Source organism: Diabrotica virgifera, chromosome 7 (genome assembly GCF_917563875.1).
Source record: "Diabrotica virgifera virgifera chromosome 7, PGI_DIABVI_V3a".
NCBI lineage: Eukaryota > Metazoa > Arthropoda > Insecta > Coleoptera > Chrysomelidae > Diabrotica > Diabrotica virgifera.
Genome location: NC_065449.1, coordinates 29,675,870 through 29,700,539, shown reverse-complemented (window position 1 = coordinate 29,700,539; position 24,670 = coordinate 29,675,870). Strand labels below are relative to the sequence as shown.

Below are 24,670 nucleotides of genomic sequence, written 5' to 3'. Positions count from 1 at the left end.
ATACTTTCTCTCCTGTAAAAAATCACATTTAAAAAAATTTTTTATTAGTAATTTTATTTATCATGGAATCCAGTTATTCCATGATTCCAGTTATAAATCCCAATTGGCTTACTGAAAAGGAACTCCAAGTATTCACTGATGCCGAATAAGGTTTATAACAAACAACTAAGTGTATTTTTAAAAAAAAAATTAAACAAATCCGCTGTTTTTAAGTGTATTTTCTTGTGGCGTACAAAGTACGCCACGCGTGTAGTTATGTTATAACTTGATGCGCGGGTAGTTAAAGGTTAAAGACGCACAAGGGTTGGCATCCGTCTTTCGAAGGAACTATGGTCGAGTTGCAGAACTTCTATCTGGTTAAGATAGAAGTTTTCTAGATTTTCTATCTGGTAACAAAACCGTGCAACGTCCAAATTGGAGGGTTGTCCGAAATATGGTTGAAGAAATCTTTAAAGAAACTGAAGTCCAGGTAATTAGTCTGTTGCAATCCGCATGGTTACTAGTGCGGACATAAAACGGTCCCTTGTCACTTTTATACAACTGGGAGTTGTAAAATAGGGTCCAGTTGTGATTTCCGATACCAGTACCTATCTAGTTTCAGTTCCGACCAGGTTGCAGGAGGAATCATCTATTAAGGAGGGGGCAATGTTACGTTAGTCACCTGCAAATGACCCCCTAGATCGGACCCTCGCGTAAACAACCGTCAAGTACCTGTTTTCAGGTAGATAGGGCCTATATCCTCCTATTGATTCCGTATTAATCGACGTTCTCGTCGAAAAGGACTGAAAAGACTAGAAGTTCTACCAGACTGTAAGTTCGACCATGTCGCTCGAAAATACTACCTATTTGGAGAAAACATCGAATAATTTTAGGTGTTTACCTCTGCGTGTCTGTCCAATTCTATATAATTCAGACCGAGCCTAGAATATGGTAGAACGACAGGATCGGAGTATATTTAAGTTTAATTTTTCAGATTAACGCTCAGTCATTATCTAGTAATTGTAAATACATGTCGAAAATAAATCGTACAAAATAATTCTATATAAATATGTTATGGCGAGCACGCCACTGTGTGTGTTTATATTTCAATATTTAGACTACGTGACATGATAAACACCAACGCTTGTAATTTCGCGGTGTCAGCGAAATGTTCATGGACTATGAAAGGTTTTAAGAAATATGTAGTTTGTATTCATTAATTTAGGCACGCCACTGAGGCAGTATCGTTTTGTATCTCTAACTGTTAACATCTCAATAAATTTGTGCATTTCCTTCAGTAGTTACGTTACTCAATTCTCCAACGAACACACCACATTTTATAAAGAATAAGACTAATATATGTTTTAGTATAAAAATAAATGGGTGTAATTATTTAAAAATAAAGACTAATAAATTAGATTTTTTCAAATAAAATAAGGTTAAGAATAAATTAAGTAAAGAAACCATTTTCACAAAGAAAAAATGTAAAATATTAAAAAAATAGCGGAATATCGGAATCCATTAACTAAAACATCAACTATCAAAATGAGCATACTTTTTGGCAATAAAAAACTTTTGCGGTTGAGTGTATAATATAAATGTATTTTCTTGTTTGAGTCAAATCATGTATTAAAAATCAAAATCTTTTTATACTCACACTACTTTCTCGTCGTCTTGCTAGGGGCTCCACCGGTGTTAGAGACTATTTAAAAAAGAAATTACGTTAAAAATAAGACACCAAAGACCGAAAAATTGCTAGCAATTTTATAAACTTTTATTACTACAATAAATTTGCTACAAAAATATTTTTAATATTTATTATTTGCATTTTTTTCCACGGGAAATTAATAATATGAGCTTATTTATAAAAATCGACATTAAAAATAAAATATGCAATTGCTACAAAAATATTTTTAATAAATATTATTAACCATTTTTTTTTCCACGGGAAATTAATTATAGTCGCCAAGTTAATTTATAAAAATCGCCATTAAAAATAAAATATGCAATTATTCATAATAGCCTAGGAGCCGGGGGTTGGGAATGCAATTTTATGTCCCCTCGGTAGTAAAATAATTTTGCAAGTTTTTTTTAAACTCCAACAAGTATCTACCTTTAAAATGAGGGGTTCTGACAGTTAATCGCACGTATGAAAGCTGAGTTATACAGAGTTATACTTGAAAAAGCCCCATAGGCAATTGTTTTTCACGAAATCTGTTATAACTCCCGTTCTAATAATCGGATAAAAAAGTTTACCACAGACCATTTTGTTCATTTTTTCAAAATGAACAATATTCATTTTGGTAAAATTAAATATCTCTAATATTTTAGGAGATACAATTATTTAAAATATTGTTAATAACAAATTATCTGACGGGTTTACAGCCTGATACCATAGAAAATACCACCAAAAACATAAAAAAAAAACGTCAAGGTACCGAGGGGACATGCATACTCAGTCCCCTGGCTCCTACACTAATGAAATTTTTTCCAGGGAAATTATTCATATGAGTTAATTTATAAAAACAACATTAAAAATAAAATATGCAATTATTCATAATATGAATAATATTAACCATTTTTACAATTGATTATGTACGTTTTCTAACATAAAACAAAACAATAAATAACTCGGCATATTTCTTTTTTAATTAACATTTAAATGACATTATTAAAAATTACGACTGCATTTAATTAATTAATTAATGACTTTACATGAGACGGACACATTAATGGCTGAGAATAAAACAATTTATTATTATTAATTACTAGGCTTAAGTGCATAAAAAGTGCATTATATTTAAATTAAATTGTTTACGAACAATTATAGCGTTCTGAGAACTTTTAACGATGATGAAAGGGTATTATCATTAACTATAATACATGTGTAATATAATACATGTAACACTACATTTTAATTATAGGTATGTTCGATAAACAAAACAAAACAGGATCTAGTAATCTAGTAGTAAAGTTTTAGACGGTCTACTATAAATAAAACGTTTTATTATTGTTTAAACGTTTTGGCCAATTGCCATTTTCAATAAGCACTTTAATAATTATATATATTGTTTAAACGTTTTGGCCAATTGCAATTTTCAATAAGCACTTTAATAATTATATAAACATTACAGAATACACTTTATACTTATGTCTGCACTTGTTATTCTGAGATGGAATGCGAAAGTGATATTTGACGCAAAAGCCATATGGCAGGTATACTTTAAGTACGACCGGTTCGCATCTAAACATTCCGTATATGTATTTGACACCTAGGAGTGTTCTATTGGTTCCTTGAGGCACGCGGTCATATTTCAACCAATAGGTGCCAAACGCATATACGGAATGTTATTCGGTTCCAAATTCATATACGGAATGTTAAATATTCGTAGACGGAAAAAATAACTTTTTATTAGTCAGTTAAAAGGAGATTGGTTTTAACATACTTGTTACTCTATTATTAAATAAAAATAAAACAAATATAGTATTTGGAATGTTATTTAGTGCGAAATCATATGCGGAATGTTAAATATTCGTAGACTAAAAAAACGACTTTTTATTAAGTCAGTTAAAGAAGACTGATTTGAAAATATTTTGTCAATGTATTATTAAATAAAAATAAAACAAGTATAGCATATGGAACGTTATTTGGTGCTAAATTCATATACGGAATGTTAAATGTTCGTAGATAAAAAAAGACGACTATTTTCGTCTGGTAGCACACAGCCCTAAACTTCAACAAAAATAACAGAATTGAATAGCTGAAACACACTATACAACACGTGCAAGTCATTAAAAATTCTGCGAAAGCGAAATAGTCAAATAAAGAAATAATAAAGTCTCTCAAATCTATGCCATACCATTCCATTTATAAATTTCGCATCAAATTACATTCCATATAGGTAATAATTATTTTGTTTTCTTTAATATACATTAGCAAAATATTTTAAAATCAGTCTTCTTTAACTGACTTAATAAAAAGTCGTCTTTTTTAATCTACGAATATTTAACATTCCGCATATGAATTTCGCACCAAATAACATTCCAAATACTACAATTATTGTTTTATTTTTATTTAATCATACATTAACCAGTACATATTTTAAAATCAATCTCCTTTTAACTGACTAATAAAAAGTTATATTTTCTGTCTACGAATATTTAAAATTCCGTATTTGAATTTCGCACCGAATAACATTCCGTATATGCGTTTGGCACCTCGCCGCGTATTGGTTGAAATATGACCGCGTGCTGCAAAGAACCAACAGAAAACTCCTAGGGGCCAAATACATATGGAATGTTTAGATGCGACTGGTTCAGGGTCGTATTGAAAATATCTGCCAATGGTGCATTTTACAAAGCGAAGTCAATTTATTAAGTTCTGATATATTTTATATTGGAGAAATCCTAAGATCGGTCTTGTTATTGATACAATTTTGATATTTCTTATGAAAATCATCTCCAATATCTTACATCTTTTGTTGTAGTTCTGTTCTATTCTAAAATCAGCACATGTTCAAAGTCAAAAGCATATTTATTTTTTATAGAATGCTTGGCTAAGGCTGTGCTGTAGTGTTTAATTTATTGGTTTGTGCACTACGTTTGTGTGCAACAACCCTTCTATGTGTGTTTACCCAATATATATGTTGAATTGCATCTAAATTACAATTTACTTTATAAACAACATCCGACTGCTAATCTTTAGAAAGATTGGGTTTAAATTTTGAAGAATATTTTTCGGATATTTTCATAACATTAATTTCATATGTTGCCAACGTTTTTGACAATTGTTCGGAGGATCCATTAATGTATGATACGTATAATATGTAGTATTTGCTTGAATTAATGACATTACTGTTAGTATTGTTAGGTATAGTTTGGGTTTGTTTTGGATTGGTATTGGAATTATATTGATTTTTGATAATGCAACCAACTTCTTATTTTAATTAGGCAGTTGTAAAATTCTACTGGATAATTATCTTTTTCTAAAATATCTTTAACTTTTTCAGATTTTCGGATTTAAAGATAATTAAAAAAATTATCTACCAGAATTTTACAACCGCCTAATTAAAAAAAGAAGTTAAATTATCAAAAAATCAATCTAATTCCAATACCAATTCAAATCAACCCCAAAGTATACCTTCTTCTTCTTTTAGTGCCTATTCGTTTCGAATATTGGCGAGCATTCTGGCTATAATTATTTTATTAAATGATGCTTTAAATAGATTAGTTGTTGTTGTGGAGAACCATTTCCTCAGGTTCTTTAACCATGATATTCTTCTCCCAATTCCTCGCTTTCCGAATACTTTACCTTGAAGGATCACCTTCAGTAATCTGTATTTAGTGCCGTTTCTCATTATGTGTCCGAGATATTCTAACTTTCTCCTTTCAATGGTATACATCACCTCTCTTTCTTTGCCCACTCTTCGTAATACGGTCTCGTTTGTTATCTTGTCCGTCCATAATATCCTTAGGATTCGCCTGTATAGCCACATCTCGAAGACTTCAAGTTTTTTCTCCATTGCTTCAGTGGGTGTCCAGGATTCAACTCCGTAATACAATATTGAAAAGATATAACATCGTAGGAGCCTTTTTTTTATCTCCAGATTAAGGTTGTGGCTTTTATAGAGTTTGCCCATGTTATTGAATGCACTCCTTGCCTTCTCTATTCTACATTTTATTTCTTGTGAGTGATCCCATTGTTCGTTTACTATTGTTCCAAAGTATACCTAACGCTGATAAAAGTAATGTCACCTACTCAAACAAATACTGCATATCCCTACCATACACTAATGGATTCTCCGAACAAATGTCGAAAATGTTGGCAAAATATGAGATCAATGTTGGATATGGACAATGTTACTGCAAATCAGAAGTCGAATAAAGTAAGTAAAGACTGCAATTCAACATACATTGGGCAAACACCAATATCTACATAGAAGGGTTGTTGTACACAAACATAGTATACAAACCAATAAATTAAATACTACAGCCTTTACCAAGCATTCTATAGAAAATAACCATGCTTTTGACTTTGAAAATGTACAGATTTTAGAAAAAGAACAGAACTACAACAAAAAATGTATATTCAAGATGACTCACATAAAGAAAGATAAAGTACCTATCAACAAGACTGATATCAAAGTCAAAATACTAACGAAGAAATCAAGATTCATGATAGAGGAGAAATAAGATTGATGGTGGTGTTAGACTATGTATAAACATCAAATTTAATATTAGAACAATGTCACTTAAATGCCTGCTAACGAAAATTATTAACAATAATTATTCAGTATAGGTAATTTCCAACTTACCAATTGCGATGGATACAAACTGGAAGCAGCTGGAGGGGGTAGCAATGACGTAGTGTGCTGATGTACGTGCGTGTGATGATGTTGGTGTTGATGCATTTCCGTCCTCAAATATGGCGGCGGTGCCACACCTAAACTTCGGTCTTGAGATGCTAAAAATCTGCTGTCCAATTCCCGCCGTAACATGTCAGCTTGATCTGTAAGAGAAAAAAATATTATTTAACACATTAAGTATAGCAAAATCTTACAGAAAACTGCAATGAATAATGTGGTGTTATCAGTATATATCTAATCAGTAACGAATAACCGATCTTTGGATATAGACATCTCCCTTCTTCTTCTTATGGTGCCTATCCGTACCGGATGTTGGCGATCAGCATGGCTATCCTAACTATGCTTGCTGCTATTCGGAATAGTCCGGTTGTCGATGTATTGAATCACTTTTTCAGGTTTAGAAGCCAAGATATTCTTCTTCTCCCTGGTCCTCTCTTTCCAAATACCTTGCCCTGAAGAATGAGTTCCAACAAGCCATATCTCTGGTCATTCCTCATGACATGGAATCTCCCATTTATATCGTATTCTATCCAGAGACATGTTAAGGATAGACTTGGTTAGGGATATGCCACTCAATGCATCGGGGTGTAACGTCGACATAGGATTGAGTGGTGTAGCCATCTTTGTCAGTAACATGCGCGGGATCATTTGGTTAAAAGAGATAGATAGACCACCGATCGACTGTTTTTATGCTGTTTCCGCGTTACGCTTTTTTGGTGAGTATGCCGAGTCTACGCTTAATATGTCAATGATTCTATCCCCAGTAACTTGCTTTCATATCGGTCTAGCATGTTTTATACCATCAGTGTTTTGTTTGTCTAAGTCAGCGGTTCTCAATCTCTGGTACATGTACCACTGGTGGTACATTTCATTATTTGAGGTGGTACGCAAAACTCAAAACAGCCAAAATCAGCACCACCATTGGCACAATTATAGTTAATTAAATCACCTAGCTAGACAGGTATTTTAGTTAGGTGGTACCAAAAATAATAAAAAGTGTTTGGTGGTACCTGACTCAAAAAGATTGAGAACCTCTGCTCTAAGTAACACATTTTTTGTTCAAAAGTTGGTATTGAAAATTTTATTTTTACAAACAAATGGTACGGACTATTTTCCTATGGACTGTGTAAATTTCATCGAGATCGAGTAATTATTGAGAAAGATATAGGGGAAATAACTTTTCACTGTTCTATGTTCTCTCCAGGTATTTATTAGCCCCAAAAAATCTATACCTAAACCTATTTAAAATAATTCAACTTTCAATGAACCGGCTGTGCTGGGGAGGATAATGCCTACCACCGGGCAACTCAAATCCGAAAGAAGGGGAGCCTTAGATGGTGTTCACCATGGAGTCTTGATCATCGTCACCTATGCGGCACCAGAAACATCATCGGTAGAGATATCGGTCTACAGTCTATAGGAAACTCTTGCCACGAGTGGACAGAACAAGTCTACTGCGAGTGGCATATGCCTACAGAATTGTATCTGCGGCAGCCTTGTTGGTCATCACTGGATGTGTTCCACTACATGTATTGGCAATTTTTTTTTGTTTAATGTTTATTTTGCAATCTGTTACATCATACAATAACAATAAGCATACATGTTGATTGGTACAATGTCGTGAGAGAGAGTTTGTCCAATGATCCACTCTCTGTATGCACTTTTACATTCTTACATTTATGTTAAAAACAATAAAAATTTGTAACTTTACATTATTACATTGATATTAAAAAATAAAATAAAACTACCATAATTTAAAATTAATTTCATATGTACAATAATTGCTGTTGGAATGGTAGATCCAAGGGTGTTCTTATTTTCAGCCTTCGGGTTTCTTCACTGTTGTCAAGCAGATTAATTGCCAGTGTGTTTGGATGTTGCTCTAAGCGTCTTAGGTAGTTTGTGCTAAGCTGTTTAGTCACTGCAGTAACCGTTGGCATCTCTAGATCATTATAAATGTTTCGGTTTGTTACGAACCAAGGAGCATCTACTATACTGCGCGGGGCTTTTGACTGGAATCTCTCGATGATAGCAATGTTCGATTTAGATGCTGTTCCCCATAACTGGATTCCATAGGTCCATACTGGTTTGAGAACGGTATTGTAAGCTAGTAATTTGTTCCGCAATGATAATTGTGATTTTCTGCCAAGGAGCTAGTACAGCTTTTTCCATTTAGTATCCAGCTGCTTTCTTTTTTCCATATGTGGGTACGCCAGGTTAGATGTTTGTCCAGGTGTATCCCCAAATATTTTACGCTGTCTGTTTTAGGTATTCGTTCATTGTTGAATGTAATGCTTGGCGTTTCACCATGGCATTTTGTGAATGTTATGTGTGCAGATTTACTTTCATTTATTGTAATTCGCCATTTCCTTGCCCACGTTGCTATATTGTTGAGACTGGTTTGTAGTGTTGTCGCTGCTACTTCAGGATTTCTGTTTACTGCTAATATTGCTGTCATCAGCAAACGAAGAGGTGACTGTGTCATCAGTACATGGCAGATCAGCTGTGAAGAGTAGGTATAAGACTGGGCCTAAGACACTCCCTTGTGGGACTCCTGATTTGATGATGCGTAGTTAAGTTACTTCATTTTCGTATCTGACTCTGAAGTATCGTTCTTCTAAGTAGGATTTTAGAATCAAATGTATTGTTGTTGTTTTAATTTGTAAAGGAGTCCCTCATGCCACACCTTGTCAAAGGCTTTGCTCACATCCAAAAAAGCTGATTCACAGTAACTTTTATCTTCGGATGCTTTGATGATTGTGTTAACAACACGATGCACTTGTTCTACTGTCGAGTGTTTCTGACGAAACCCAAATTGATAGTCTGGGATTAAGCTTTTTGCTGCGACAGTTTCCATCAGTCTCTTCATCAGTAACTTTTCCATTATTTTTGACAAGACTGGTAGTAAACTGATTGGTCGATAGGAGCTAGGTTCATTTGGCTGTTTTCCCTGTTGATGAATTGGCAATGGAAAGAGATCTAGACCTTACTATGGCCGACAGAAAACAAGAAAGGGAAAGGTCAATTAAAAGATACAAGATGAATGGAACAGCACGGAAAACGTGGTAGAACGGAGAAATATGCTGATTCCGAACCTAAAAGATTGGGTGGACTGTGATCACAGGCGATTGGATTATATCCTAATGCAGGTGTTCACAGGACAAGGGTTTTATAGAGCCTACCTCTCTGTTCCAAAAGGCTGCAATTGATGCCTGGCTATACTGCGCACATCCGGACACTGTGACACATACGATGTTGGAGTGTAATAGATGGATAGTCGAAAGGAGCAGAATGGAAAGAGAGACATTTTGTGACAGTCAGAAAAATGGTTGAGAGAATGACTGAAAGTGACGCAGAGGAAAAAGACCCGATCAACTGCAAAGGTAAGAGGGGCAAATCCTGTAGATTGATAAGGTATAGCCTGTCCCAACTCATGGCTGCACAATCTCTGAGATTGTTACAAATTAACGACTAAAAAACTTTTTAGAGCAGCAGTGAATAAAGTTACAGTAGCCATACTCAGAGCCAACATCCGTAACGGATAGGCACTGCCAAAAATTCACAAAAAACCATTCGTAATCTTCCATTATATTAAAAAATTTCTTAATTTACTCCATAAATAGTAAAAAAATCTTTAGTAAACATCACAATATTTCATTTTAATCAATTCGGTACTTTTCCTTCTTACCCACACTCAGTTTATCATATGATAAATAAAACATTTTTATGGGTGCTTAAAAGGTAATAATTACATGTTCTGTATGTATTCGACGATTAGCTTTAGCATTAACATTTAAATCATTATGATTTAAAATAGCAATTGAGCGTTATCTCAATTATTTTCCATAAAAAAACTATTTGTGGTAACGTCAACGCAACAACAGTTCATTATTATCGAATCATTACTGAAACACATGCTGAAAATATAATGTATGTACCCACTTTTTAATATTTATAAACACGTGGGGCATATAAATTATGTCAGTCTTACAAACTTACGCTGTAATTAGTATAAAGCCTAAATTATAAATCAATAATTCCGTAAAAACATGTAGGTTAATTTTATCAATTAACTTCTTCTGAAGGTGCCGTGCATTTCTGCGCAGGCATCCACCATACATTATCTTGTCAGGTGAGATGTTAGATTCAGGATTAATTGTATAACTGGATCCCTGTCCATTGGCGAATATTACGCAACCAGGACATCTTTTTACGCCCTAGTAGACCTCTCTTATTCTCTTACCCTCTATCTTTCCTTCGAGTACCAGCTGATGAAAAATGTATCGGTCTCCTCGTAATATGTGCCCTAAGTATGCAGTTTTCTTACTTTTTATATAATCGAAAAGTTCCCTCTCCTATAAGCCAGCTCTTCACAATATTTCCTCATTTCTGACTCTGTCCGTCCATGATATTCTATCAAAAGATAACACACGTAAAAGAAAAAGATTAGTAGGTATGGTACCTTGTAAATTCTAAGGGGTAGAAAACCCAAAACTTTATGCAATCTTCTTACATTATATATAAATCCACGATAAACACAAATTTCATGATTAAAATGCTGTAAAATGAAACTACCAATAAAAATAAACCAACGACTAAAATAAAACAGTAGTGTAACCAACTCTTTTTAATAATATTATTCACAACATCATAAGGAAGTGGTATCAGCGTATGTGCTGAAGAATTCACAGAACGAACATGATAAAACTTTATTAGTAAAAAGCCGATACGTACTCGGTCCATAGGTAAAAGATGAGTAAGGACACAAAACATTATAATTTAAAAACAATTATCAATTACTGTTTTATTGATGATATTCTACCAAGGAAGCAACTATAAAAATCTCACAAAAACTGATCTCAAATATACCTGATATTATTGTTTCATTCAGTACTTATAGACATTTAGAAGAAAATAAATTGATTTTTAAATACAACACCCATTGACTTGCAACGTTTTGCATTGTGTTCGAGATGACGTCAGGAAAAAGTCTACAATAGCAAAATGGGTAGCATGCATAATTATTGCATTTACAGTGCATAAAATGCATCCAAAAGTGCATGCAATTTTGGGGCCATATCGAATTTAATGAAAACATGTCAAAATCAGTATATTAAGAGCCAGATTTTTTTAATCGGAGGTATTTGAGGTCGCTGAACAAGAAAAACGCCATCAGAACCGACCCCCCAGGGCACATGGTGCCCACAATTGCTGCTAGACCATGTCATCTTCTGGAATTTTGAGGCCGTCCGACTCTAAATTGATGCAAAAGAGTACTAGGGGGTTTTCATGAGGTAGATCAAGGCCTCTGGAGTATCTTGTGTCCAGGGCGGATACAAATAAAAATATAATTAATATCGTTTATTCTTAAAAACTAGCACTTTATTTTTTTGTCAATTAAAAATTTGAACATTTATGAGGACATTTTATATTTACAATTAATTGATACATTTACGATTTATCAGATCATTCATCACATTAATTTTCCACGTGATTCCCACAAGGAAACTAACACTATGTTCATTGATTGAACGAGCAGCTGGTTACTCTGGGTTTCGCGACTGTTTCTCACCAAACACATTCTGTGTTCTGTGCTCACTGTAATCCATTTGGATTTTTAATTTAATTTTTGATTAAATACTTATACCAATTACAACAGACGTTTTTTACTTCAATGTTTTTCTGTATTTGCTATTCGTATTTCACTATTTTCTAGTCTCTTGTTGAGATGAAAAGTTTATACTTCCGTTTTTTTACCATTTAGTTGTACTCTCCATTTCTTAAAGTACCTATTCACTCAGGATGAATAGATCGTGAGAGTGTTTTCTGTAGTTTTTGATCAAACTGTTATATATCGGTTATTCGTATCCATATCCACTCCAAGGACGTTTCCGAGAATGAGCAACAAGCTCCCATTCGTATTGTTCTTGTGCACGATCGGCTTATTATTAACTTATGATATTAGTCACCCTTTGGCCACGTAGGGATAATTATCGTTATACTTTCTGTTATAATGTTTCACAATTTGGCCTACCTAACGTGTTGGCTATTTCTATCTTTCGTATAACTCACGGGCTAAAAAACTAGGTAATAATAGTTTGACACGAAGTAGTTGGCATTATTTCTGCTTCTATTATGGAAGTTTCCCTATTGAAATGTTCAGTGTAATCCCTTACACTTTCTGTTCTACAACAATTTTTTATTTTCATTCAGGTCAAATAATACTCAAATTGTAATACTCACTTGTTGGATACTTATTGGGCTGGAACAAACTTTCGGCCGAAAAGGGATTGGGATTCGAGGGAGGCATCGACGATGGTACCGTCATGGGACTAGCTCTCGACACAGGAGGCGGTAATGGAGTAGCGAACATCGGAGCAGCAGGAAAACTGGAATGCAAAGGTGGCGTTGGTCTCGGAGGGGCTGGACTTAGTTGGGTTGGAGGCACAGCGGCTGATACTGCCGTTGGGGCGACGGAAGGGGCACTCGCCGTCCATGGCTTGCTTAAATTGCTTGGTGCTAGACTAGAAGACACTGTGGTGGTGGGCGGGGGACAGCTAAGCGTTGTCGTCGCGATGCTGGTTCGACTCAGGCTTCCGACATTACTGAAAGGTTAAAAAAGCATGTATTAAAATATGTGGTACTACATTAATACAAAAAGTGGTACAGTAGGTGGTACTATAGACTAGCGCGAAGCTTCATACTATGTTTTCTGTGTTTTTAAATTGAATATTTTTAAAATGGAATAAAGGAATTTTATTATTTATGTATTATGTATTAAACTTTAAAAAAAATAATATTAAAATAATTTAATAAATTATGATTAACTATTTAGATGGGAAATAAGCCACAATTAAATTTAAAAAATAATTTTATTTACGTTTCGAAGCCCAAATGGGTTTCGTTGTCAAAATACAAAATACTACTAAATTAAACAAAAATGTTGTTGCTAAGTAAAAAAAATCTTCTAATAATTTATTTAATCTGACTCATTTATATTGGCAATTCAGAAGTATATTATACATTTTAAAGTAGAAAACTTTAAAATGATATCGCTAATATTTATGAGTTGCGTTCCTGGGACGACTTTACTAAAAGATAGTTCATTCGATTACATGAGATCAATCCCAACTCAAGAATATTCGTCACAAAAAAATCAGAGCATGTGATCTGTCTTTAAAAAGACAACCAAATGCAACGATGACAGTAAAATTCTCGCGTTAGAGATTCCATAGTAAATCACGAGGGAAAACCAGGAAAAAACCTCGTGATAATATCCCGACATCGTAAGTATTTGGTCTTACATTTAAATTACTTTCAAAAACTAATACCAAATTCTGACTTTAATATGTTTAAATTATAAATAATATTAATAACACATAGATATACAATAAGTAATACTAAAATATAAAATTTGTACTAACTCGATATGTTATTGACTTACTAATCGTGGTATTTTCTTTCTATTAAAGAAGCGGCTCTAATTATGCTAAATGAAACTAATTGTGTCGCAAATTCCTCGGTAGAATGCAGTAGGATGTGGTTACCCATACTGAAAGAGGAAGTCAATAGAAAGAAAATACCACGATTAGTAAGTTAATAACATATCGAGTTAGTACAAATTTTATATTTTAGTATTACTTATTGTATATCTATGTATTATTAATATTATTTATAATTTAAACATATTAAAGTCAGAATTTGGTATTAGTTTTTGAAAGTAAATTAAATGTAAGACCAAATACTTACGATATCGGGATAGTATCACGAGGTTTTTCCTGGTTTTCCCACGTGATTTACTATGGAATCTCTAATGCGAGAATTTTACTGTCATCGTTGCATTTGGTTGTCTTTTTAAAGACAGATCACACGCTATTATTTTTTTGTGATGATATTCTTGAGTTGGGATTGATCTCATGTAATCGAATGAACTATCTTTTAGTAAAGTCGTCCCAGGAACGCAACTCATAAATATTGGCGATATCATTTTAAAGTCTTCTACTTTAAAATATATAATATACGTCTGAATTGCCAATATAAATGAGTCAGAATAAATAAATTATTAGAAGAATTTTTTTACTTAGCAACATTATTTTTGTTTAAGTTAGCAGTATTTTGTATTTTGAGAACGAAACCCGATTTGGGCTTCGAAAGGTTAATAAAATTATTTTGTCAATTTATTGTGGCAGAACAACTTTAATAAATTAGTATGTTTGCTCCGAATACAACCTGCTAACGTATCTGGAAAGCATGCGTTGATTACTTCTGACAGACCCGTCAAAGTCAGCGCAAATTTCCGTTATACATTTCTATAACGGAATCCCCTTGCTGAGTAAATTGACCCTACCATCTATTTTACGTTTCTCTGTCGATCGTCACCATTTTTCTCGGCGTTTTACTGAGAGACAGATTAATACTAAGCCGGTATAAAAGTTCCGCTTTAAAAAATCTTTCATATTCACCGCACTGGTCTTTTAATCGAGATCACCCAGTATATTTGCTTATATATCGATTAAATGTTTAACTATCACTTATCTGGAAACAGCCAAAGCAATAATACCATAAACATACAGATATGCAAATTATATATAAAACGACACGAAAAGTGATCATTAATCATAAATTATCCATAAAGCTTCAACCTCTTTACTAGCAACAACATACATAATATGTACTAAAAGTTACACGGAATGTTTTATAGTACGGGAATAAACCTCAATGATTTTATTTTAAAATTACTTCTTCTTCTTCTTTCACCTCCATTTTGAAAGGTCATTCAATTAGGTACCTTTTCAAAAATACCACATATATTATATTTATTTTCAGTTTTTTGGAAAAATCAAGTAAAACCGTAAAACTATTAAGTATCGAGTTCAGAACTCCAAATTTTTTTTTGAATATTGCGTCCAAGATTTCTCCAATAAGGACTGAAAAAAAATGTATGTGCTATTTTTGAAAAGGTAATTGAAGGATCTTTAAAAAGAGGTATTAGTCAACCCCCATTTCCATTCAAGAATTTTGTCCCGCTAGAGGGTTGATGTAATTTAGTTGAAAACTGGTCTACAAAATGTCATCATCATCATCATCATCATCATCATCATCAATGGCGTTACAACTCTTCGTGAGTCTTTGCCGCGTTTACTATTGCCTTCCATGTTTATCGGTCCTGTGCCACTAATTCCCATTGTCTCACTCCCATTTTCTCCAGATATTCTTTGACTGCACCTTTCCACCTTTTTCTAGGCTGTCCTACAGACCTTCTTCCATCTGGCCTTTCCCAGAACACATTGCTTATAAGGCGATTGGCGTTACTGCGTATCACATGACCTGCCTATCTGAGTCTATTGGCCTTTATATATTGGCTTAACTTCTGATGTTGATTGTGCCACTGTATCTACGTCATCGGCAAAGGCGAGTATGATTTTTGTTCCCCGAGCAGTTATGTCTGGTTTGAGTTTTGGATAAATTTTTCGCATGGCATATTCTAAGACCAGGTTAAACAACAATGGGGACAACGGATCTCCCTGTCTCAGTCCAGAATTTACGCAGAAAACATTTGATTTTCCCCCCTATTCTAACTTGTGCAAAGGAGTTACTTCCACACATTTGTGTTACCGCAGTTAGTTTCTTGGGTACGCCGAGCTCGATCATTGCCTTCCATAGTGTTGCACGATTAATTTAATCACAAGCCTGTTTGAAATCATAAAGATCTGATGCACGTCCTGATTATACTCCCAATACTTTTTTACAAAATGTCGCACTCAGAAATAAATTTGACGTGTTTTTGCATATTTTTAGATTTTCTATAAGGACCAAATTATAGGGGGTGGCAACTTTTCAAACTAACACACTGTATATCAAAATATCAGCAGCAAATGATACAAAACAAACCATGAAAAATCAATGACATTTATAATATCTCGAATGAAATATCATTTTAAGGTTCACGTTTATGGAAATGTACTCTCTTTATAAACATATAAATCTTATTTATAAATAAATATAGGATTTTTCTTATTTGTAAAAAAACCCATTATCTTATCATAATTAATTATATTGAGGAATTATTTAAATGACCCCTGAGTCACGGTTCAACACCATTTCATATTTATACCCAGATGATTTAAATTATCTCGATTCTTTCTGGTAATTTATTTTATTATCGATAATTCGTCTAATAGTAGCGGAGTATTTTTATTGTCTCTACATCATTCGAATTCTTGTCTTCATAGCCCTTAATTGAAATTATGTTAACATCGATGAAGAATTTGTTACTTAAATATGTTAACTTTGACATGGATAATTTGATATAAATCGATTACAAATCAAAGAATATTTGTCTCATATTATCAGTAGTAATTGCACAAGAGCTCTACAATTATTGAATTTTTTCCGAGTGACACTTTGACAGTTTTAATTTCACGAGCCGTAGGCGAGTGAAATTATGTCAAAGTGTCACGAGGGCAAAAATTCTATATTAATTTTAGAGATCGAGTGCAATTTGTTGCGATTATTTCATGAATAAAACTGTTCAAAACCAAAATTTTATTGTAATTTATTTATGTAAGTACAAATTAGTACAATTAAACACACAGTTGTTATAAATATGTATTTGACGGTTGAAAGTCATCACTTTTATAATTTTTAAAACGTCATTAATGTCACTGAATGTATTTTTTCGTAGCAACGAAGGGCATCCTGACGTAATATGCTTGACGACGCGACGGGCAATTATCAAAAAAGTTATCAGTTTAATTTAGATTTCTGTAGCTTTCTATTGGTCAGAATCTCCTATGAATGAAATAATCATCATCATTCAGCAAATCGTGTACACTGTTGGACACAGGCCTCCGTCAGTTTCTTCCAATGTTCTCTGTTCTGCTTCTTTTAGTTTCTGTACCTCCACTCCATGATTCGTCTTGTACACCGTTCAGCTTGTGTTCTAGCCCAAGTGCCCTTCCCATTGCCACTCGTGTTTCTTTTATGACTTCTTGAACGCCTGATCATTACCTGATCTGTTTATGTTGCCCAGCATTGCACGTTCCATGGCTTTCTGTATAACTCTGAGTTTACTTGCAGGTTTTTGCGCCAGTGTCTTTACTCCAAAGTGTGTAAGGGCAAAACGCATTGGTTATAAGCCTTTCACTTAAGAAAAATGGGGATTGAACATCCTAGAATGTGGCTAAGTTTGCCAAATGCTGCCCATGTCAGCCCTATTCGTTTTTGTGTTTCATGTATTTGGTTGTCTCGTGTCCCAGACTGCTTATTTGGATCTCATGTCCCAGATATTTTTGTAAGTGTCTGTTTGTTGTACGGTATTATAGTCAATAGTTATATTTATGTTCATTACAAGATTTGTCTAATTCTAGTTTTCTCAAAGTTTATTTTTAATCCTGCTCTCTCAGACAGAAATTGTGTCTTGCAATTAATACAATGTCATTCGCAAACCTCATGATTTAATCTTTCTCGGTCTATAATGATGCACAATATCGTTTCATTGAGTGTACTTAAATATTGACTAATATAGAGCTACCGTGAACAATTTTATTAAAATATGTTCTCCTATGGTATACCTGTAATATATTCGGATTTGCTTTAGTACTTCCAGTACTATTTCAAACTCTACAGAATCAAAAGCCTCCTCGCAATTATCACCAGGCGGTCAATAATTCTTTATTTCCTTTAAAGCTGCTCTTACTTTTGACACTTTAATAGGTAAAATTACTTCAGCTCCCTGATTTATGAGAGTCTTTATTCATGTCGGGAAATTGTCTTGTGGTTCTTTCCCTGGTATTGGGACCGTGCAAGTTCGGAAAAGTGACACCTGGTTTCATAGCTCAGCAACATTTTTAGCACTTTTAATTATATTGGCCAATTATATTAGTCCTGGTTGCTGGATAATTGTCAAGGCCATAGCTCAAAAAAAATTATAAGAAGAAAAAGTAAGACTGAGGTTATGTTATTATAAAAGGTAAACAATTGTATGTAGTAAATAAAATTAATTATTAAAATGCAGTACTGCAAGCAAAATACAATTAATTAAATTTACTTTTATATAATAATTGCATATCATATCAATATTGTGGAGCAACATATAATTTTTCTTCTTCAATGACAGTAGGTATGAAATATACGTCAATTTGACAATTTCCATTGACAATATAAATTATTTAAGAAAGTTGCAAGATTTCTCCGCTATTCGCGCACGATCGTTTCTCGTATCCCCTCCAAGTACTTGCACACAGCGAATAAAGGTATTTATAGTTGTTCCATTTTATTTTTGCCCAAGCGTCATGACTTTTTTTCAAATACATAAATTAAATCAAAACATAAATTGAAACGTACGTCGATTTGTATATGCATTGTGTATACTATATATATACTATAAACTATACACATCGACGTACGTTTCACTTTATGTTTTGATTTAATTTGTTTAAAAAAGAGTCATGACGCATGGGCAAAGATAAAATGGAACAACTATATAAAACTGTCATGTCTAGTTATTTTCAGAATCTCCTGTTTTATATGTTTATCTGTTGTTACCTTTCCATATTTGTCTCTCAGTATCAGTTCTCTTTCATTATCTCTAAACCTTTGTTTTTTTCTACTGTTTGAGGAATTACATTCAAATTCGTATTATATCTTAGATCTTTTCTAATTTTTACTGAAATTCTTTTATTTAGTTTTCTATATTCTTTTTTGTTTCCCTCTTCTTTCTCTCTTAGGCTTCGTGTTGGAATCTAATAGTCAACTATAAATTATTATTTTTGTTGCCGTTGCTTAAATAAATAATACGCAGTCTTCAAGGGCCTGCCGACTTCCCAGAATCATAAAATTTAATTCGATACACTCTTGCCTAAAATTGCATGAAAGTGTCATGTTACATATGAATGTGAGAGCGGTGTTAGTTCTGTTTTTGGTAGTCAGTCTGTTTTGGTAGTCAGTCAGAATATTTTGTAGAAGAAACACATCTCTTAATTTCTTTGTATGTATTATTGTAATAATTCGGTTCGGTTAAAATAAAAATAGTTTTTACTTTTATTTGTACCTTTTATTAGCTTATATTTCTAATACTTCGTCGTATTTCCATTAAGCTTTTGTATACTTGCTGATCTTCTCACTTTTGATGTTATTTTTCCTGCAAAATTTGAGTTATGCGTTTTTAACCAAGTCTGTATTAATTTATTGTGATTGTCGATAGAGGTTTGGGATTATTACTCTGTAAAGCTTCGGCAATATTTTTTATATAAATATGCTTCTGGCTACTTTGGTGGATTCAAAGCTATGCGTTTGAAACTGTGGATTATCTTTGCTCTCTCTCTTTGTAGGTTTATCGTTATTCTAGCTCTTGCTGGTCTGTGATCGCTTCCATCTAATAGTTTATTGAGTCAAGTTACATCTTAAACTATTTATTTCTGTCTTTTATGTACCACGCCCACATCTGGTTCTTCTGATCTTATATGATATCACCACTTATTTCTTGGGCCGCCCTATAAAATAATTAATTCTTCTCATACGTCTTCATTATTTATTATATCTTTATAATTTATGCAACTACTTATTGAATTTTAAAATATGCATGAAGATTATTTCCATCGAATTTTAAGTGGAAGCCATCGGTATGGCCGTTAATATATTTTTTTATTCTGTTTACACAATTTTATGGCATGTAAAAATTGTGAAGGTATAAAAACATTCATAAATAATAATTATTTTGACGTTTTATTGCCACGGTCGAAATTTTAGGAGTATTTCGTGATTTTGATAATAAATTAATAAAACATTAGCACGGTGGAAAATAAATTTATTTTATGATAATTTAGTAACTGATGTTAAGCTGTCTGTTAGTTGACACCTACATATTCAAAAACATTTGGTGGTTTGACAATAACCATTTTTCAACAGTAGATTATCTCGGGATTTTAAGAAAATTATGAGAACAAAATACAAAAGCTAAAAGCGAGAAACCCACGCTAAAAGATCAGTGCAGTCCTCTCGATTAGATGGCCAAACTGTAAATAAATTATACCATTTTACTACATACCCAAACCATGTTACTACATACACATCTATACCAAATGAGTGAAAAAGAACTTAAAATAATCTGCTATGCAGACGACGCAATACTAATCTCTCGAAGTGAAGATGATTTAAAACGTATGTTGCACCAATTTAATATAACCGCTAGAAAATTCAACACGTTAATCTCCCCAAAAAAGACCAATGCAAATGTTATAACAGCAGATCTAATAAGATGTAAATTAGAGCTGGAGGGTCAGATAATAATAGAACAAGTCATGGAGTTTAAATATCTAGGCCCTAGGCATCACACTATTTAGCTACGGAATGCTCGAAACAGAAGTGGAAGATCAAGTGAATGAAGCAAACAGAGTCGCAGGTTGCCTGAATGAAACAATATGAAGAAATAAAAATATCGAGAAAGAAATGAAAGGCAGAATTTACAAAACAGTCATCAGGCCAATAATGACATTACGCGGCAGAAACACGACCTGATACAGAAAGGACAAAAAGAATACTAGAAACAGTGTAACGGTACGAAAGTCATTAACGTTTTCGAACCCCTAGTATTATCGATTTACCCTGTATGCTGAATCCGTTTCGGGAATTGTACCGTATATTGTGTGGAATTAGATCATCTGATTTTTTTTCGTTCTCACAGTATTGACTCGATCTTGTGTTTCTCGTGAATTGACTTACGGCCCTTCACGATGTTGACTAAATCTGCAGTTGTGTTCATCCTCCGTAGTACTTCTTCAATGGTGACTTTGTCTGTCCATGGTATCTTCAGGACCCTTCTGTACAACCATAGCTCAAAAGTTTGAAGTTTCGATAGAGTTTCCGCCTTCAATGTCCACGTTTCTACTCCGTATAGAAGCACTGAGTTCACGTAACATTTAAGGAGCCTTATTTTTGTTTTTAGAGTGATCTCATGGCTCTTGAACACAGAGCTCATAGTCAAGAATGCACTCTTTGCCTTTCCGATGCGACATTTAATCTCTTGAGTATTGTCCCACGACTCATTTATTATAGTTCCCAAATAGTTGTATTGTGAGACACGTTCAATTCTCTTTGGTTCACATACAGATTTACTCCAGTTATGTTTTGCTTGCTGATGATCATTAGCTTGGTTTTGCTGGTGTTTATATCTAGTCCATATGTTCTACTGGTTTCAGTTATTTTATTCATTAAGTTTTGTAGCCCTTCTATGGTATTGGAAAACACTATTGTATCATCAATATTGTATTGTATCATCAATATCTTTTAGAGCCTCTTCAAAAATGTGCTGTGAGTACAGATTGAATATCAGCGGTGAAATTATGCATCCCTGTCTCACTCCCCTGAGAAGATTTTGACCTGATCTGTATATTCTTCATCTATTCGGAGCACTGCTGATTGATTCCAATACAGGTTAGCTATTATTTTCAGGTCTCTTCCGTCAATCCCTGTCCTCTTCAGCACTTCCATCATTTGTTCATGTCGGACTCTATCGAAAGCCTTTTTGTAGTCAATCAGGCATGCAAAAGCATCACAGCTGACATTTCTACATTTCTGAAACAACACCTGCACGCTAAATAAAGCCTCCCTCGTACCAACGGCGTTCACAAATCCAAACTGATTGGGCGCAATTTGTTCTTCGCATTTTCGGTAAATTCTATTATGGATGACTTTTAAAAACAGCTTGAGAAGATGGCTCATTAGGCTTATGGCCCTATAGTCTTCACAAACTTTTGCTCCTGGTTTTTTGGGCAACGGTACAAACTCAGATTTGAGCCCATTCTTCCCAAGTATTCTTCCCATACTTTCTTTTTATCTTCTTTGGTTATGGCAAGATTGCCTTCATCATCTGTTATTTTTCCGCTGCTGCGTTTTCGAAACTTTCCAGCTATTTCCTTCACCTTTCGATGGACATTGAAATTGTCATATCGACTCTGATACTCCTCTATTTCTTGACATTGTTCTGTTTTTTGTTTCTCTTATCTTTCTTCTGACGATGGTATGTATTCTTTTATATTCTTTGAGATCTTCTTTGTTCTTTTTTCTCTGATCCATGAGCTCGAGTATTTCATCGGTCTTCCACGATTTCCGTTTCTCTGTATCTATCTTCAGGTGTTGTCCTTTTATTTCTCTCACTGTTTCTTGTATGATGGTTAGACTTTCATCTATAGTTCCTGCATTTCTGCATTTTAGCATCTTTGTATTGAGGTTTTCACTCACCTTCAGCTGAACATTGGGATCTTTCAGTTTTCTAATATCATACCTCTTCATCGACTTACCTGTAACCCTCTTCATTCTGATTTTGAAATCATCTACAACTGGTACATGATCAGAATTTATGTCTGCCCTCGGATTGTTGACTTAATCTGTCTAATATTGACAGGTTTGTGTTTATTGTTTTTTTACAAATCATTATTTTATTTTTACAGTTTCTAATCTAATTTCTGTTTTTTTCTTTTAGTATAATTTAAATTTATTAAATTGTTACACAACTCCCTTTTTTCTTTTACCCAAGCAGTAACTAATTTTTTATACAAAAATTTTTTTGATATTTTTAAAATTTATGGGCAATTGATTGTATATTCTTGGAGCAAAATATGTAATTGACCGTTGCATGATTGTTTTTCAAGTGTGAAGTAATACAGTGTAGTTTATGATAATATATGCAAAATGCTTACCTGTAGCTTTCCCTCTCCCGATTTTCTCTAATGGGGCTAGGCCCTCTTTGCTGTGAAGGCGGCAACATCTTTTCCCTCTCTATGTGAGGTGGAGGCAACGTCACTTTGGCGACTGCCACTTGTGGCGGAACGACCGCCACCTGTGGCGGTACTGCCTGCGGTGGCCCAGGAGGTGCGGTCGCTGCGTTCATGGCAGTCGGCGCTACTGCCGTTGCTGTCATAGGTGTTGGAGTCGACATGTATGGAGAAGCAGTGTGAGGCGGCGGTGCTGTTGTGGCGGTTGTTGCATAGGGAGTGTACAATGGAGTTGGCTGAAAAATAAATGAAATATTAATATGAAATAGTATAGTACATTTATAAAGGAACAGTTCATTTTTGGACCTTGTACTCTAACAGTATTTATGTTAAAACAAATCCTGACCAGCTTCTATGAACACAATATTTCAGCACAAGTACTTTTAAATGATTACAAAGCCGCCTACCATAAGATAGACAGAAAAAAATTAATAGAAACACTAAATGAATCCTAAGTACCAGAAAAGATAGTAAGATTGGTAAAAATGACAATTAGAAAAATCATTTGTGCCGTGAAATTCAAGTATAGCCTCAGAAGAATTCCAAGTGAAAAAAGTGTTCGCCAAGGAGACCCGTTGTCTAAATATTCAATATAGTTCCAGAAAAAATTGTAAGGGAGGGTGGAATAAATAGATCCGGTACTTTTTTCTACAAAGAGCAAAAATCCTTAGCGTCGGTTCTTATTGCAAGAAAGAAAAAAACTGACAAAAGGCTGATTCGGGAAAACTCTAAAATATGACTAAAAGTTAATACTTATCAATAAATCTAAGCCTACACGGAAATCTCGAGCAAAAACGAAATAAACACCAGGAACTCCCTTAAATTAGAAATGAAGGATGGATCAGTTGTAAAATTCGAGAAGGTGAACGAATATATATGTAGGTACTTTGCTACTCTTATTGACGAGACAACTAAGGAAGAAACTGAAATCAACCTAAGAGTGACCAAGAGCAATAGATGTGCTGGATATATAAACAAAATAAGTGGGCCAAAGATATATCTCACAATACAAAAATAAGAGTATAAAAAACGTCTATAAACGTCAATGATAGACAAAGATGACAAATTATGAAACGCTGTATTCGAGATACAAAAGATCTGTGGAACTTACCTGGTGCTGATACGACGCGGGATGATGGTACTGACTCGGAGACGGGGCAACGGCAACATTAGCAGAGGTGGCAACCGCTGGACTCTCTGTTCTCATCGCATGTCCACCAGGAATAATGCTTGAAGAATCGAGTGCTGGCGGATGATGAGCAACCGGAGCAGCTGCCGGTTGCGGCATCGATACCGCCATCGGAACGCTAGGCATTGTTACCGGAGGCGGTTGCGGCACGACGCTGGCTATCGACGTCGTTGGTGGCGGCGGTAGAGTTTCTGAAAAATAATAAAATATTCATTAAAATATATACTATAATATATAAAGGCGTTTGTGTTTCGATTCAATTCGAGTCCCTCGTCATTCTCTTATACATTTTTCAGGGTCTACCCATCATCAGAGAGACTTGTGAGAAGACTGAACTGAATATAAAACCCCAGACTGGTATGGAA

The 24,670-nt window shown here is 34.1% G+C and overlaps 1 protein-coding gene across 4 annotated transcripts in view; it reads right to left on the bottom strand.

The window, feature by feature from the left end:
* LOC114328070 (uncharacterized) overlaps nt 1–24,670 on the bottom strand; it is an 865,859-nt gene that overhangs the window by 30,620 nt on the left and 810,569 nt on the right. For all 4 annotated transcript variants that reach the window (XM_050656308.1, XM_050656306.1, XM_050656309.1 and 1 more), the window contains exons 7-11: nt 24,228–24,496; nt 23,042–23,352; nt 12,588–12,949; nt 6,294–6,487; nt 1,637–1,681 (exon numbers count right to left, since the gene is read on the bottom strand). In XM_050656308.1, the coding sequence (XP_050512265.1) occupies nt 1,637–1,681; nt 6,294–6,487; nt 12,588–12,949; nt 23,042–23,352; nt 24,228–24,496 (1,181 nt within the window). The remainder of the gene's footprint in view (nt 1–1,636; nt 1,682–6,293; nt 6,488–12,587; nt 12,950–23,041; nt 23,353–24,227; nt 24,497–24,670) is intronic.